The 12,318-nt window shown below is 35.6% G+C and overlaps 1 protein-coding gene across 1 annotated transcript in view; it reads left to right on the top strand.

Annotated features, from left to right (window-relative positions):
• Nucleotides 1-2,175: 2,175 nt before the first annotated feature.
• Nucleotides 2,176-12,318, top strand: part of MROH9 (maestro heat like repeat family member 9) — a 97,691-nt gene continuing 87,548 nt past the window's right edge. Inside the window, exons 1-2 of the mRNA XM_030875618.1 lie at nt 2,176-2,239; nt 5,183-5,244. Of these exons, the coding sequence (XP_030731478.1) occupies nt 2,176-2,239; nt 5,183-5,244 (126 nt within the window). The remainder of the gene's footprint in view (nt 2,240-5,182; nt 5,245-12,318) is intronic.

Below are 12,318 nucleotides of genomic sequence, written 5' to 3'. Positions count from 1 at the left end.
GCAGCTCATCATGTATAAGATATTGTCATAAGATTAACAGCTGGTTTGTCATCAGAAACACGGATGGCAGAATGTAGCAGGGTGACATATGCAAAGGGCTGGGAGGAAAAAATTGTCAACCAAGATTTCTATATCTGGCAAAACAATGCTTCAAAAATTAAGAAAAACCTTACAGAAATTGAAAAGATTATAAGGGAATGCTCTGAATAATTGTATGCCAACAAATTACATAACATATGAAGTGGAGAGATTTCTAGAGAGACACAAACTATCAAAACTTGCTCAAGAAGTAGAAAAAATTGAATAGAACTATAATAAGAGATTAAATTAGTAGTCAAAAACCTTCCTACAAAGAAAATGTCAGAACCAAATGACATTAGTGGTAAATTCTACCAAGTATTTAACAAAAAATTGACAACTATCTTTATAAACTCTTCTAAAAAATAGAAGCGGATTGAACATTATCCAACTTCTTTACGAGGCCAGCATTACCCCTGATACCAAAACCAGACAAAGACATCTCAAGAAAACTACAGACCAATATCTCTTATAAATATAGGTGCATAGATAGTGTTGATGGTTGTACCCGTCTGTAACTATATTTAAAACTATGGAGTTGTACACTTTAAAAGGGTGAATTATATGGAATACAAGTTATATCTTAAATTTGTTACGAAAAAATGCTGCAATGAACACACTTCCCCATGACTCCCAGTACACAAATTCTATAAATGTTTCTATGTCTATGGACCTACAGGTGGAAATTCTGGGTCGCAATTTTTCAATTTTACTAAAATGTGACAAATTGCTCTACAAAGTAGCTATATCATTTGCACTTCCTCCAGCAGTGTGAGAAAGTTCCAGTTTCTTTTATCTTTGCCAATATTTAGATAATCAATTTAAAAATTTTTACTTATTTGTAGTTATTTTTTTACTTATTTGTTGTGAAATGGTATTTTATTGGTTTGCATTTTCGTGACTTTGAGGATGATTAAGCATCTTGTAATATTTATTGACCATTCAGTTTTCCTCTTCTGTGAGTTTTCTATTCATATCCTTCACCCAACTTCTAGCAAGCTTGTTGGTTTGCAGAGCTACCTTTCAGTGCAGATAACACAAGAACCAGAAGCTTCCCTCTTCAGGAGTGACAGTGAGCATTACCAGCCACTTGAGCATATCAGTACTTTCTAGGCAAGTACATCCATTCCAGAATGGAATCTTTGAAATATATGGTTGTCATGACGAATGACAACATCTCAAAGGATTCCTTTCGTTGTTAGAATATTTTACCTTTGGCTAAGAGGTAAGACACTTGAGTTTATCTTCACTACCTTGCCTCCTATCAATTGCAGAGAAGTCACACACGAGTAAGTGATTTTTATTCTATCAATCCTTCAGTCAGTCAAAAGTCTGTCTTCTTTCTAACTTTGACTACTTTTCTTAGTTTTTGTTCTGTTAAAAGAAAGAACTATGGGTATATTAGAATTTACTTCACTATGGCCCTCCTCTAAAGTTCTTTCCAAATTTGCCAATTAAAAGAGTTCATCTTTGTTAATGAATCTCCTAACTCCATGTCTACCTTCTTTTCCACCATCTGACCACAACTCTCCTGCCTCGAAGGCATCTGGAGCACTTATCTTAACCTATGGCAGTCTACACCATCAAATTTTGGTCTCACCTCAAGCACTCAAGCTCAAAAATTGAACCCCCCTCCAGAAAACATTTTATTTTTCTCAATGAAGCTGGATTTCAAGGAGTCAGGAAATAGAAAAATTCATCAGGTGGTGAAAAGCTCATGAGACTAAATAGTTTACACATCAATTTTTTATTAATAAACCATGCACACATAAAAACACAGACTAGCAAAACTTGGGAAAATTCTAGATCTGTTCCAAAATTTCTTCACATATGTATTCAATCCTGTGAGAATTTTAAAGGGGAAACATTTGCTAAAGCTAAATAAACATTTAGTAAATATGGAATCTTTGAAAATAACAATGAAAACACTCCAGTGGTGAAATAGCTAAATTGTGAATAACTATGACATCTCTGGAATGAAGCTTTTGTTCAGATATTTGGATCCAGAGGTACTCCCTGGGAAGATGAATGATGCTTTTTGGTGGGGATGGAGGCACGAGGAAAAGCAAGGTGAGCAGCTTAGACAGAAAAACGGAAATGGAATATGCAACTGAACACCTTTCTTTCGTTCTGGTTTTCAACCAAGAATCTACTGTTGCAGGTAAGTCATGATAGAGGAGGTAAATTCTGAAGCTGCCAAGATCAAATAGCAAGAGTAGAATAAATCTGAAAGAGCAAATTTACACACACAGTTCTGGGTCAAGAGGAGAATTTCTCTATCTGAAAGTCCAGCAAACATTTGATCTGAGAGTAGCTCATCACATTCAATACTGAGTAATCATCAAAATGGAATCAATAGAGGATGTAAAAAAAAAAAGAAAGATTTTACAAGAAAAAGGCAGAAATGTAATATAAAAATAATGACAGTTAAATAATTCTAGGAAAATATCACAGAGCAGATAAAAAAGACTTTATAATTTAATGAGGCAATTTTATCTGTAAAACGTAAACTTGAAATAGAGATATAAGAATTTAGGGGAAAACAGTGCCGTTTAGGACAGAAGTGGAGGGGAAAGGATATTCTCACAAAAACAAAGGTCATGTTGGAAACGGTGCAAAGAAAATAAGCATTGCTGAAAATATGGTAAGGAGCATGAAGGACAAGACTGAGATAAGCTAGAAAGACATTAAAAAAGAGACCAGGGTTTCCCTGGTGGCGCAGTGGTTGAGTCTGCCTGCCGATGCAGGGGACACGGGTTCGTGCCCCGGCCCAGGAAGATCCCACATGCCGCAGAGCGGCTAGGTCCGTGAGCCATGGCTGCTGAGCCTGTGTGTCCGGAGCCTGTGCTCTGCAACAGGAGAGGCCACAACAGTGAGAGGCCCGTGTACCACAAAAAAAAAAAAAAAAAAAAAAAAAGAGAGACCAATATAAGCATAATTGGTGTCACCAAAGAAGAGAACCAAAATAAAAGAAGAAAATATTTAAATAAAATTTTTAATATAAATTTTCATGAAGATATAGGTCGAAAAGCAGACTATGTCCCTAGAAAAATTAACTCTATACAATCAAAGGAGCAGTATCCCAGTAAAGTTGCTGATTTCCAAAGATAAAGAATGCTTTGGAAATCCAGGAAAAGGAAAAGTATTCAATTAACCTTTCTAGGAGAAGAAAAAATCCAGCTCACCATAGCATTTTCCACAGCAATACTGGATGACAGTGGAACAGAACACATAAAATCCTTGAGGAAAACATTGTGGCCCAAGAATGTTATACTCAGGCTAACTTTAACTCAGAGTGAGTGTGAGAAATGTTTTGTAACATGAAAGAACTCACGGAATGTGTTTCCCTTCAAGAGACTAATAGAAAATGAACTTCAGCTCAACAGGAGATGACTAGAGAAGCCAATGCAGTGTGCACTGAATCTATTTAAAAGAAAGTGGGGATTATTGTTACAGAACTGAATATAAATATAAACTTTGTAAGTATGAAAATTATATAACTAATAAAAATTAGGAAAATTAGGAAATAATTAGTAAATAAAAAACTAGGAAAATTAGGAAATAAGGAGGAAGGTAATGTAAGGACATTGATTCTTTATTATTAAAACTTGGGGATTAATAAGTCATCAAGTAATATAAACAAAAAGGCATAAAGGTTTCACTAAGTAATTTAATCAACTAAAATCTATAGGGGTTAAGGAAGGGGAGGAAACAGAGATGAACAAATTTCATCTTTGCTCACAATTGGGAATCAGATTTGGTCTAAAGTTTGGTCTACAGTTTTGAGGAATAAATATATTACAAAAGTTAGAGTCATCTTAACCATAATCACAACAGGAATATAAACCTTTCATATAAAAGAAACACACAAAACACACCACTTCACACACAAAGAAAGTCAAGGAAAAAATACCAAGTAATAAAGGACTTAAAAGTAGCCACAGCTACAGAAAAAGCATAAAATATAGAACAAAATTAAGACCAAAATATGTTCCATAAATAAATCAAAATGGATTGAACTCATCTATAATGAGAAAGGAGTCTGGTTAAATTACAAATAAAACCCAGCAATATGCTACCTACTAGAGACATTTATAAAACAAAATACTCCATTGTAAAGCAATTAGACTCCAATAAAGATGTTAAAAAAAAAAAGGTTGTGAATAAAAAGATGGGAAAATGTACACCAAGAAAATGTAAACAACAACAATAACAACAAATTAGGAGTCAGGATCTTAATTCAGACAACTTTGACTTTTAGGCTTGAATTAAGACTTAAAGAATTAAATGTGATTTTTTAAAATCATCACATAATGAGAAAGTCTATAAATCATAATAAAGATAAAATAATTATAAAAATTCATGTGGTAAGAAGAATTTTAAGATGTCCTCCAATATTCCTGTCTCTTGGTATACATGCCTTGTATAAATCCCTCCTCTTGAAGCTGAAAAGTTAAGGAAGGATAAAGGCTGGAGCTCTGATATGATGGGATATGATTATGTTACACAATACAGCAAAAGGGATTTTATAGATGTAATTAGGTTACTAGAGAGTTGGCTGCGAGTTAATCAAAAGGAATATTATGAATGGGCCTGATGTAATCACGTGATCCCTTTGAGTCTGGGTCTAGACGTTGGAGACAGAAGTCATATTGGTAGTGTGAGAAGGCCTTGTGAAGGGGCCACAGAGCAAGGAACTCAGACAGTTTCTACAAGCTGACAGATGCCCTCAGACTCAGCCAGCAAAAGAGCAGGATCCTCAGTCTTTCAGTCTCAAGGAATTGAATTCTGCCACCAACTTAAATGACCTTGGAAGAAGATTCTGAGCCTCAAGTGAGATGGCAGTTCATACTGACACCTTCATTTCAGCCATGTGAGACCCTAAGGAGAGCCTGACCTTCTTGACCCACAGAAACTGTCAAATAATAATAAATGGGTGTTTTTTTTTTTAAGCCATTACATTTGTGGTAACTTGTTACACAGCGATCGAAAATTAATATGATCTACTTACCATATAATATAGTAGCATCAAAATTCATAAAGCAAAAAAAAAGCTATAGGAAAGTTACTGGTTTATGTACTAATACAAAATACTCTTTTGCAGCATTAGTAGTAGCAGTCTTTAATTCACCTTTGTCAGCAAGTCGTCAAGGAGTATTAAAGCAAGTATGAATTTAGGATGTACTTCAGACAAAGGTAACTGTGTGTATTTGTGCGTGGGAGAGTGAGAGAAACCCATATATCAATCTCTAGCCCTGAATACAAAGAACATATCTTTTTTTCTAATGCCCACAGAAAGGTGTACTCACAAAAGATAACCATATGTTAGGCTAGAAATTTCTGTATAAATTCCAAAATGTAGAAATAGCAGAAATAGTCTCTAATCACAATGCAAAAAAAAAAAATTAGCAGTCAATAGTAAACTTATGAAATGAACAAAAATCCTTACCATGTATCATATAAGGTATTCTATTAATTCTTAGGTTAAAGAGAAAATTAATACACAAATTACAGAATGTTGATAGCACTACATATTGGAACCTACAGCATATAGCTGAAAGAGTACACAGAGAAAAATCCATAGCTTTGAACACTTAGAATTATAAACCAGAAAGGATAGAAATAACTGAATCAAGTATCCACAACAAGAATTTAGAAAAAGAACCTCAAAATAAATCCAAGGAAGGCAGAAGGAAAGAAGGAGTACACAAAGATGAAGCTGCATCCCTGAATCTGATAAGAGAAAAATAGTAGAACTATTGAATAAATTCAAAATCTGATACTTTCTCATGATGAGAAGGACACTTCACTTCTGTGATATTTTTCCCAAAACTTATATTTCCAATCAAATCTTGAGAAAAACATCAGATAAATGCAACCTGAGGGGCATGCCAAAATATCTAACCAGGTACCCTTTTCAAAATAGTCAAATTCACAAACAAGGAAAGATTACAAAATAATTACAGAACACAGGAAACAAAGGAGAAATGATGACTAAATGCAATGTGGGGTCCTGGTTTGGATCCTGGAACAGGAAAAGGACATTAGTGGAAAAATAGAGCCTACAGTTTAGTTGTTAAAATTGTACCAATATAACTTTTTCAGTTTTGACAAATGGTCCATGGTTATGTAAGATGATAACACTATGGAAACAAGGTGAGGGGTATATGAGAACTCTAAACTATCTTTGCAACTTTTCTGTAAATCTAAAATTATCCCAAAATAAAGACATTATTTAAAAAAAAAGAATTACAGAAGACCTAGAAAATTGAAACAGAACAATTAAAATGAAAGAAATAAAAATAATTATCAAAGGGCTACACCGTCAAAGAAAGACATATCAGGTTCTAAAGGTTTTCTAAGGAAATTTTACCAAACATTTCAGTCATTGATAACTCCAATTCTAGTTAAATCATTCTCATATCATAGACAAATTTAAAAGGCACTCATATTCTTTCCCATGAAGTAAATAATTTAAAAATAATATAGTTTTTTTCTTTCCAATTTTAATACACTTATTTATTTCTATTTTCTAACAATACTAGCTGGAATGTCCAGAAATGGCAAACGATAGTGGTATAATGGTCATCATTGTCTTGTTCTCTACTTTAATGAGAATGCTTCTAATTATATCCTTATTACATCTGGCTCTGGCTTTTGTGTTTATATGTCACATTAAGAAAATGACTACCTGTTTTATTACCTGTTTTATTAAGAACTGCTATCAAGAATAGATTTAAAATTTTATCAGAATTTTCTGCCTCAATATAAATGATCATGTAACATTTTTAGCAATTAATATTGAGAATTATATTATGGGTCCTCCTTTATCTAACCATCCTTGTAAGTTTGGAATAAATACCTCTTGGTTAGGGTTCATTATTCTTTTAATGTGGCTGTGTATTCTGTTTGTTAATCTTTTAGTTAAGTGTTGTTTAGTAATATTTGTAATGAATTTGTCTGAAGTTGTGTGTGTGTGCGCGTGCGTGCGCGCACGCATGCGCACGCACATACTGTCTTCACTGGGCTTTGCCATTAAGGTCATATAAAACTTCAGATTTGGGGATATGTTCCAACAGGTGGTAAAAGTTCATTTCCTTTTAACTACTCTCCCTCTTCTCCCTGACTAGCAAGTAATCTCCAGATTCTGCAGTCCAGTGTCAAATGGCATCGCATGGTAAGTGATATTCTATGAGGAAGTAATGTAATTGAAATCTCTTGGGGGGAAAAAACAAACAAATTTGTTCACTGTCTCCATTACAAGCCTGTCATAATTAATGTTTAAAATATATTTTAACATAGGTGAGTAGGTGGAACGGGGAAAAGGGCAGTTTGATTGAAAACTGTTTTTAGCTTTTTCTTCCCAGCAGAGTCATCCATCGTGCTCACCCTTCTGTGCCCCTGCAATGACCTTCAACACTAATTCAAAAGGAAGGAAGTTTTGACCCATCCCACTATTTCCCCATCCACCCTCATCTCCTGATTGCTCTGCCACAACAGCCTATTATCCTTCCTCCTTCCTCACTGTGGAAATCCTTCCCACCAAAATGGGTCAGAAGTAATCACCACTCGGAAGAGGACAAGTCATGTCATGGCAGATGAGAAAAGAAAAATATTTTCCCAGGTCACAGCCACAACCTCAGAGAAATAAAGACAGGGGAGACAAGGGGAGCTGTGAGAGAAGGAAACCCCATTACCCACTCCAATAATAGTAAAAATAGCTAACACTTAAGTAGCATTTATAACGTGTAAGCCATGCTCTGAGTGCTTTACATGAAAAACTCATTTAATCCTCACAAAAGTCCTACAGAGTAAGTGCTACTACTATCCCTGCTTGACAAATGAGGAAACTGAGGCAAGAGGTGACCTGCCCGTTGGCACATAATTTACAAGTGGCAGAGCCAGGGTGCAAATTCATGGAATCTGGTTCCAGAGTCCCTGGTCTAAGCATCAAGCTGTAATGTGTCAACCCTAAAACCGAGAATCTTGCCTGCCCTTGGGATCAAGGAAGACCTGTGAATAAATTATGAGGTTGAAGATTTTAAATAAACAGGATTCAGTATTACTAATAATGGTGAAGCTGTTTTAATAAAGAGATGGAAAATTCATGGAAATCAGACTTAGAAGTCAATAAGGGAGACAACGATCTAGGAGGGAATCGAGGGTAGGGGATCAGTGAGAAGAAAGGGAATAGAGGACAGTGGAAGACTTACAGGAAAAAACAGAACAATTTCCTACTTGTCTCAGCTGAAAAAATGTTATTAGCGCACCCATATCTGCGTATTCTACCTCTAGATAGATAAAGACTTGGAATCTTTGTCTGCTATTTACTCTTTTGTGCTGTACTGTACATGTGTGTGCATTATTATTTTTTTTCTTTTTTTATACAGCAGGTTCTTATTAGTCATCAATTTTATACACATGTCAATCCCAACTGCCGAATTCATCACACCACCACCACCACCCCCCCGCAGCTATCCCCCTTGGTATCCATACGTTTGTCCTCTACATCTGTGTCTCAATCTCTGCCCTGCAAACCAGTTCATCTGTGCCATTTTTCTAGGTTCCACATATATGCGTTAATATATGATATTTGTTTTTCTCTTTCTGACTTACTTCACTCTGTATGACAGTCTCTACATCCATCCATGTCTCAACAAAAGACCCAATTTCGTTCCTTTTTATGGCTGAGTAATATTCCATTGTATACATGTACCACATCTTCTTTATCCATTCATCTGTCGATGGGCATTTAGGTTGCTTCCATGACTGGCTATTGTAAATACTGCTGCAATGAACATTGGGGTGCATGTGTCTTTTTGAATTGTGGTTTTCTCTGGGTATATGCCCAGTAGTGGGATTGCTGGATCATATGGTAATTCTATTTTTAGTTTTTTAAGGAACCTCCATACTGTTCTCCATAGTGACTGTATCAGTTTACATTCCCACCAACAGTGCAAGAGGGTTCCCTTTTCTCCACACCCTCTCCAGCATTTGTTGTTTGCAGATTTTCTGATGAAGCCCATTCTAACTGGTGTAAGGTGATACCTCATTGTAGTTTTGATTTGCATTTCTCTAATAATTAGTGATGTTGAGCAGCTTTTCATGTGCTTCTTGGCCGTCTGTATGTCTTTGGAGAAATATCTATTTAGGTCTTCTGCCCACTTTTGGAGTGGGTTGTTTGTTCTTTTAATATTGAGCTCCATGAGCTGGTTATATATTTTGGAGATTAATCCTTGATGTAATTAATTTAATTAATCCGTTGATTCGTTTGCAAATATTTTCTCCCATTCTGAGGGTTGTCTTTTCGTCTTGTTTATGGTTTCCTTTGCTGTGCAAAAGCTTTTAGGTTTCATTAGGTCCCATTTGTTTATTTTTGGTTTTATGTCCATTACTCTAGGAGGTGGATCAAAAAAGATCTTGCTGTGCTTTATGTCAAACAGTGTTCTTCCTATGTTTTCCTCTAAGAGTTTTATAGTGTCTGGTCTTACATTTAGGTGTCTAATCCATTTTGAGTTTATTTTTGTGTATGGTGTTAGGAATTGTTCTAATTTCATTCTTTTAAATGTAGCTGTCCAGTTTTCCCAGCACCACTTATTGAAGAGACTGTCTTTTCTCCATTGTATATTCTTACCTCCTTTGTCATAGACTAGATGACCATGAGTACGTGGGTTTATCTCTGGGCTTTCTATCTTGTTCCATTGAACTATGTTTCTGTTTTTGTGCCAGTACCATATTGTCTTGATTACTGTAGCTTTGTAGTATAGTCTGAAGTCAGGGAGTCTGATTCCTCCACCTCCGTTTTTTCCCTCAAGACTGCTTTGGCTATTCGGAGTCTTTTGTGTCTCCATACAAATTTTAAGATATTTTTGTTATAGTTCTGTAAAAAGTGCCATTGGTAATTTGATAGGGGTTGCATTGAATCTGTAGATTGCTTTGGGTAATATAGTCATTTTCACAATATTGATTCTTCCAATCCAAGAACATGGTATATCTATCTCTTCACATCATCTTTAATTTCTTTCATCAGTGTCTTATACTTTTCTGCATACAGTTCTTTTGTCTCCCTAGATAGGTTTATTCCTAGGTATTTTATTCTTTTTGTTGTAATGGTAAATGGGAGTGTTTCCTTAATTTCTCTTGCAGATTTTTCAGCATCAGTGTATAGGGATGCAAGAGATTTCTGTGTATTAATTTTGTATCCTGCAACTTTACCAAATTCATTGATTAGCTCTAGTAGTTTTCTGGTGGCATCTTTAGGATTCTCTATGTATAGTATCATGTCATCTGCAAACAGTGACAGTTTTACTTCTTCTTTTCCAATTTGTATTCCTTTTATTTCTTTTTCTTCTCTGATTGCCAAGGCTAGGACTTCCAAAACTATGTTGAATAAGAGTGGTGAGAGTGGACATCCTTGTCTTGTTACTGATCTTAGAGGAAATGCTTTCAGTTTTTCACCATTGAGAATGATGTTTGCTGTGGGTTTGCCGTATATGGGCTTTATTATGTTGAGGTAGGTCCCCTCTATGCCCACTTTCTGGAGAGTGTTTATCCTAAATGTGTGTTGAATTTTGTCAAAAGCTTTTTCTGCATCTATTGAGATGATCATATGGTTTTTATTCTTCAATTTGTTAATATTGTGTATCACATTGATTGATTTGCATATATTGAAGAATCCTTGTATCCCTGGGACAAATCCCACTTGATCATGGTGTAAGATCCTTTTCATGTGTTGTTGGATTCTGTTTGCTAGTATTTTGTGGAGGATTTTTGCATCTATATTCATCAGTGATATTGGTCTGTGATTTTCTTTTTTTTGTAGTATCTTTGTCTGGTTTTGGTATCAGGGTGATGGTGGCCTCATAGAATGAGTTTGGGAGTGTTCCTTCCTTTGCAATTTTTTGGAAGAGTTTGAGAAGGATGGGTGTTAGCTCTACTCTAAATGTTTGACAGAATTCACCTGTGAAACCATCTGGTCCTGGACTTTTGTTTGTTGGAAGATTTTTTTTTTTAAATAAATTTATTTATTTATTTTTGGCTGCAATGGGTCTTTGCCGCTGCGCATGGGCTTCCTGTAGTTGTGGTGAGCGGGGTCTACACTTCGTTGTGGTTAACGGGCCTCTCATTGTGGTGCCTTCCCTTGCTGCACAGGCTCCAGGTGCACAGGCTTCAGTAGTTGTAGCTTGTGGACTCTAGAGCACAGGCTCAGTAGTTGTGGTGCACGGGCCCAGTTGCTCTGTGGCATGTGGGGCCTTCCAGGACCAGGACTCGAAATGGCATCCCCTACACTGGCAGGCAGATTCCCAACAACTGCACCACCAGGGAAGTCCCTGTTGGAAGATTTTTAATCACAGTTTTAATTTCATTATTTGTGATTGATCTGTTCATATTTTCTATTTCTTCCAGGTTCAGTCTTGGAAGCTTATACCTCTCTAAGTATTTGTCCATTTCTTCCATGTTGTCCATTTTATTGGTATAGAGTTGCCTGTAGTAGTCTCTTAGGATGCTTTGTATTTCTGCAGTGTCTTTTGTAACTTCTTCTTTTTCATTTGTAATTTTGATTTGAGTCCTCTCCCTCTTTTTCTTGATGAGTCTGCCTAATGGTTTATCAATTTAGTTTATCTTCTCAAAGAACCAGCTTTTAGTTTTATTGATCTTTGCTAATGTTTTCTTTGTTTCTATTTCATTTATTTCTGCTCTGATCTTTATGATTTCTTTCTTTCTGCCAACTTTGGGTTTTGTTTGTTCTTCTTTCTCTAATTCCTTTAGGTGTCAGGTTAGATTATTTATTTGAGATTTTTCTTGTTTCTTGAGGTAGGCTTGTATAGCTATAAACTTCCCTCTTAGAACTGCTTTTGCTGCATCCCATAGGTTTTTGATTGTCGTTTTTCAATTGTCATTTGTCTCTAGGTATTTTTTGATTTTCTCTTGATTTCTTCAGTGATCTCTTGGTTATTTAGTAATGTAGTGTTTAGCCTCCATGTGTTTGTATGTTTTACATCTTTCCCCCTGTAATTCATTTCTAATCTCATAGCGTTGTGGTCAGAAAAGATGCTTGATATAATTTCAATTTTCTTAAATTTACTGAGGCTTGATTTGTGACCCAAGATGTGATCTACCCTGGAGAATACTCCGTGCGCACTTGAGAAGAAAGTGTAATCTGCTGTTTTTAGATGGAATGTCCTATAAATATCAATTAAATCTATCTGGTCTATTGTGTCATTTAAAGCTTCTGTTTCC

This window comes from Globicephala melas, chromosome 1 (genome assembly GCF_963455315.2).
Source record: "Globicephala melas chromosome 1, mGloMel1.2, whole genome shotgun sequence".
In the NCBI taxonomy this organism is placed as follows: domain Eukaryota; kingdom Metazoa; phylum Chordata; class Mammalia; order Artiodactyla; family Delphinidae; genus Globicephala; species Globicephala melas.
Note: the sequence above shows the minus strand (reverse complement) of the source record. Positions and strands in the feature narration are given on the sequence as shown.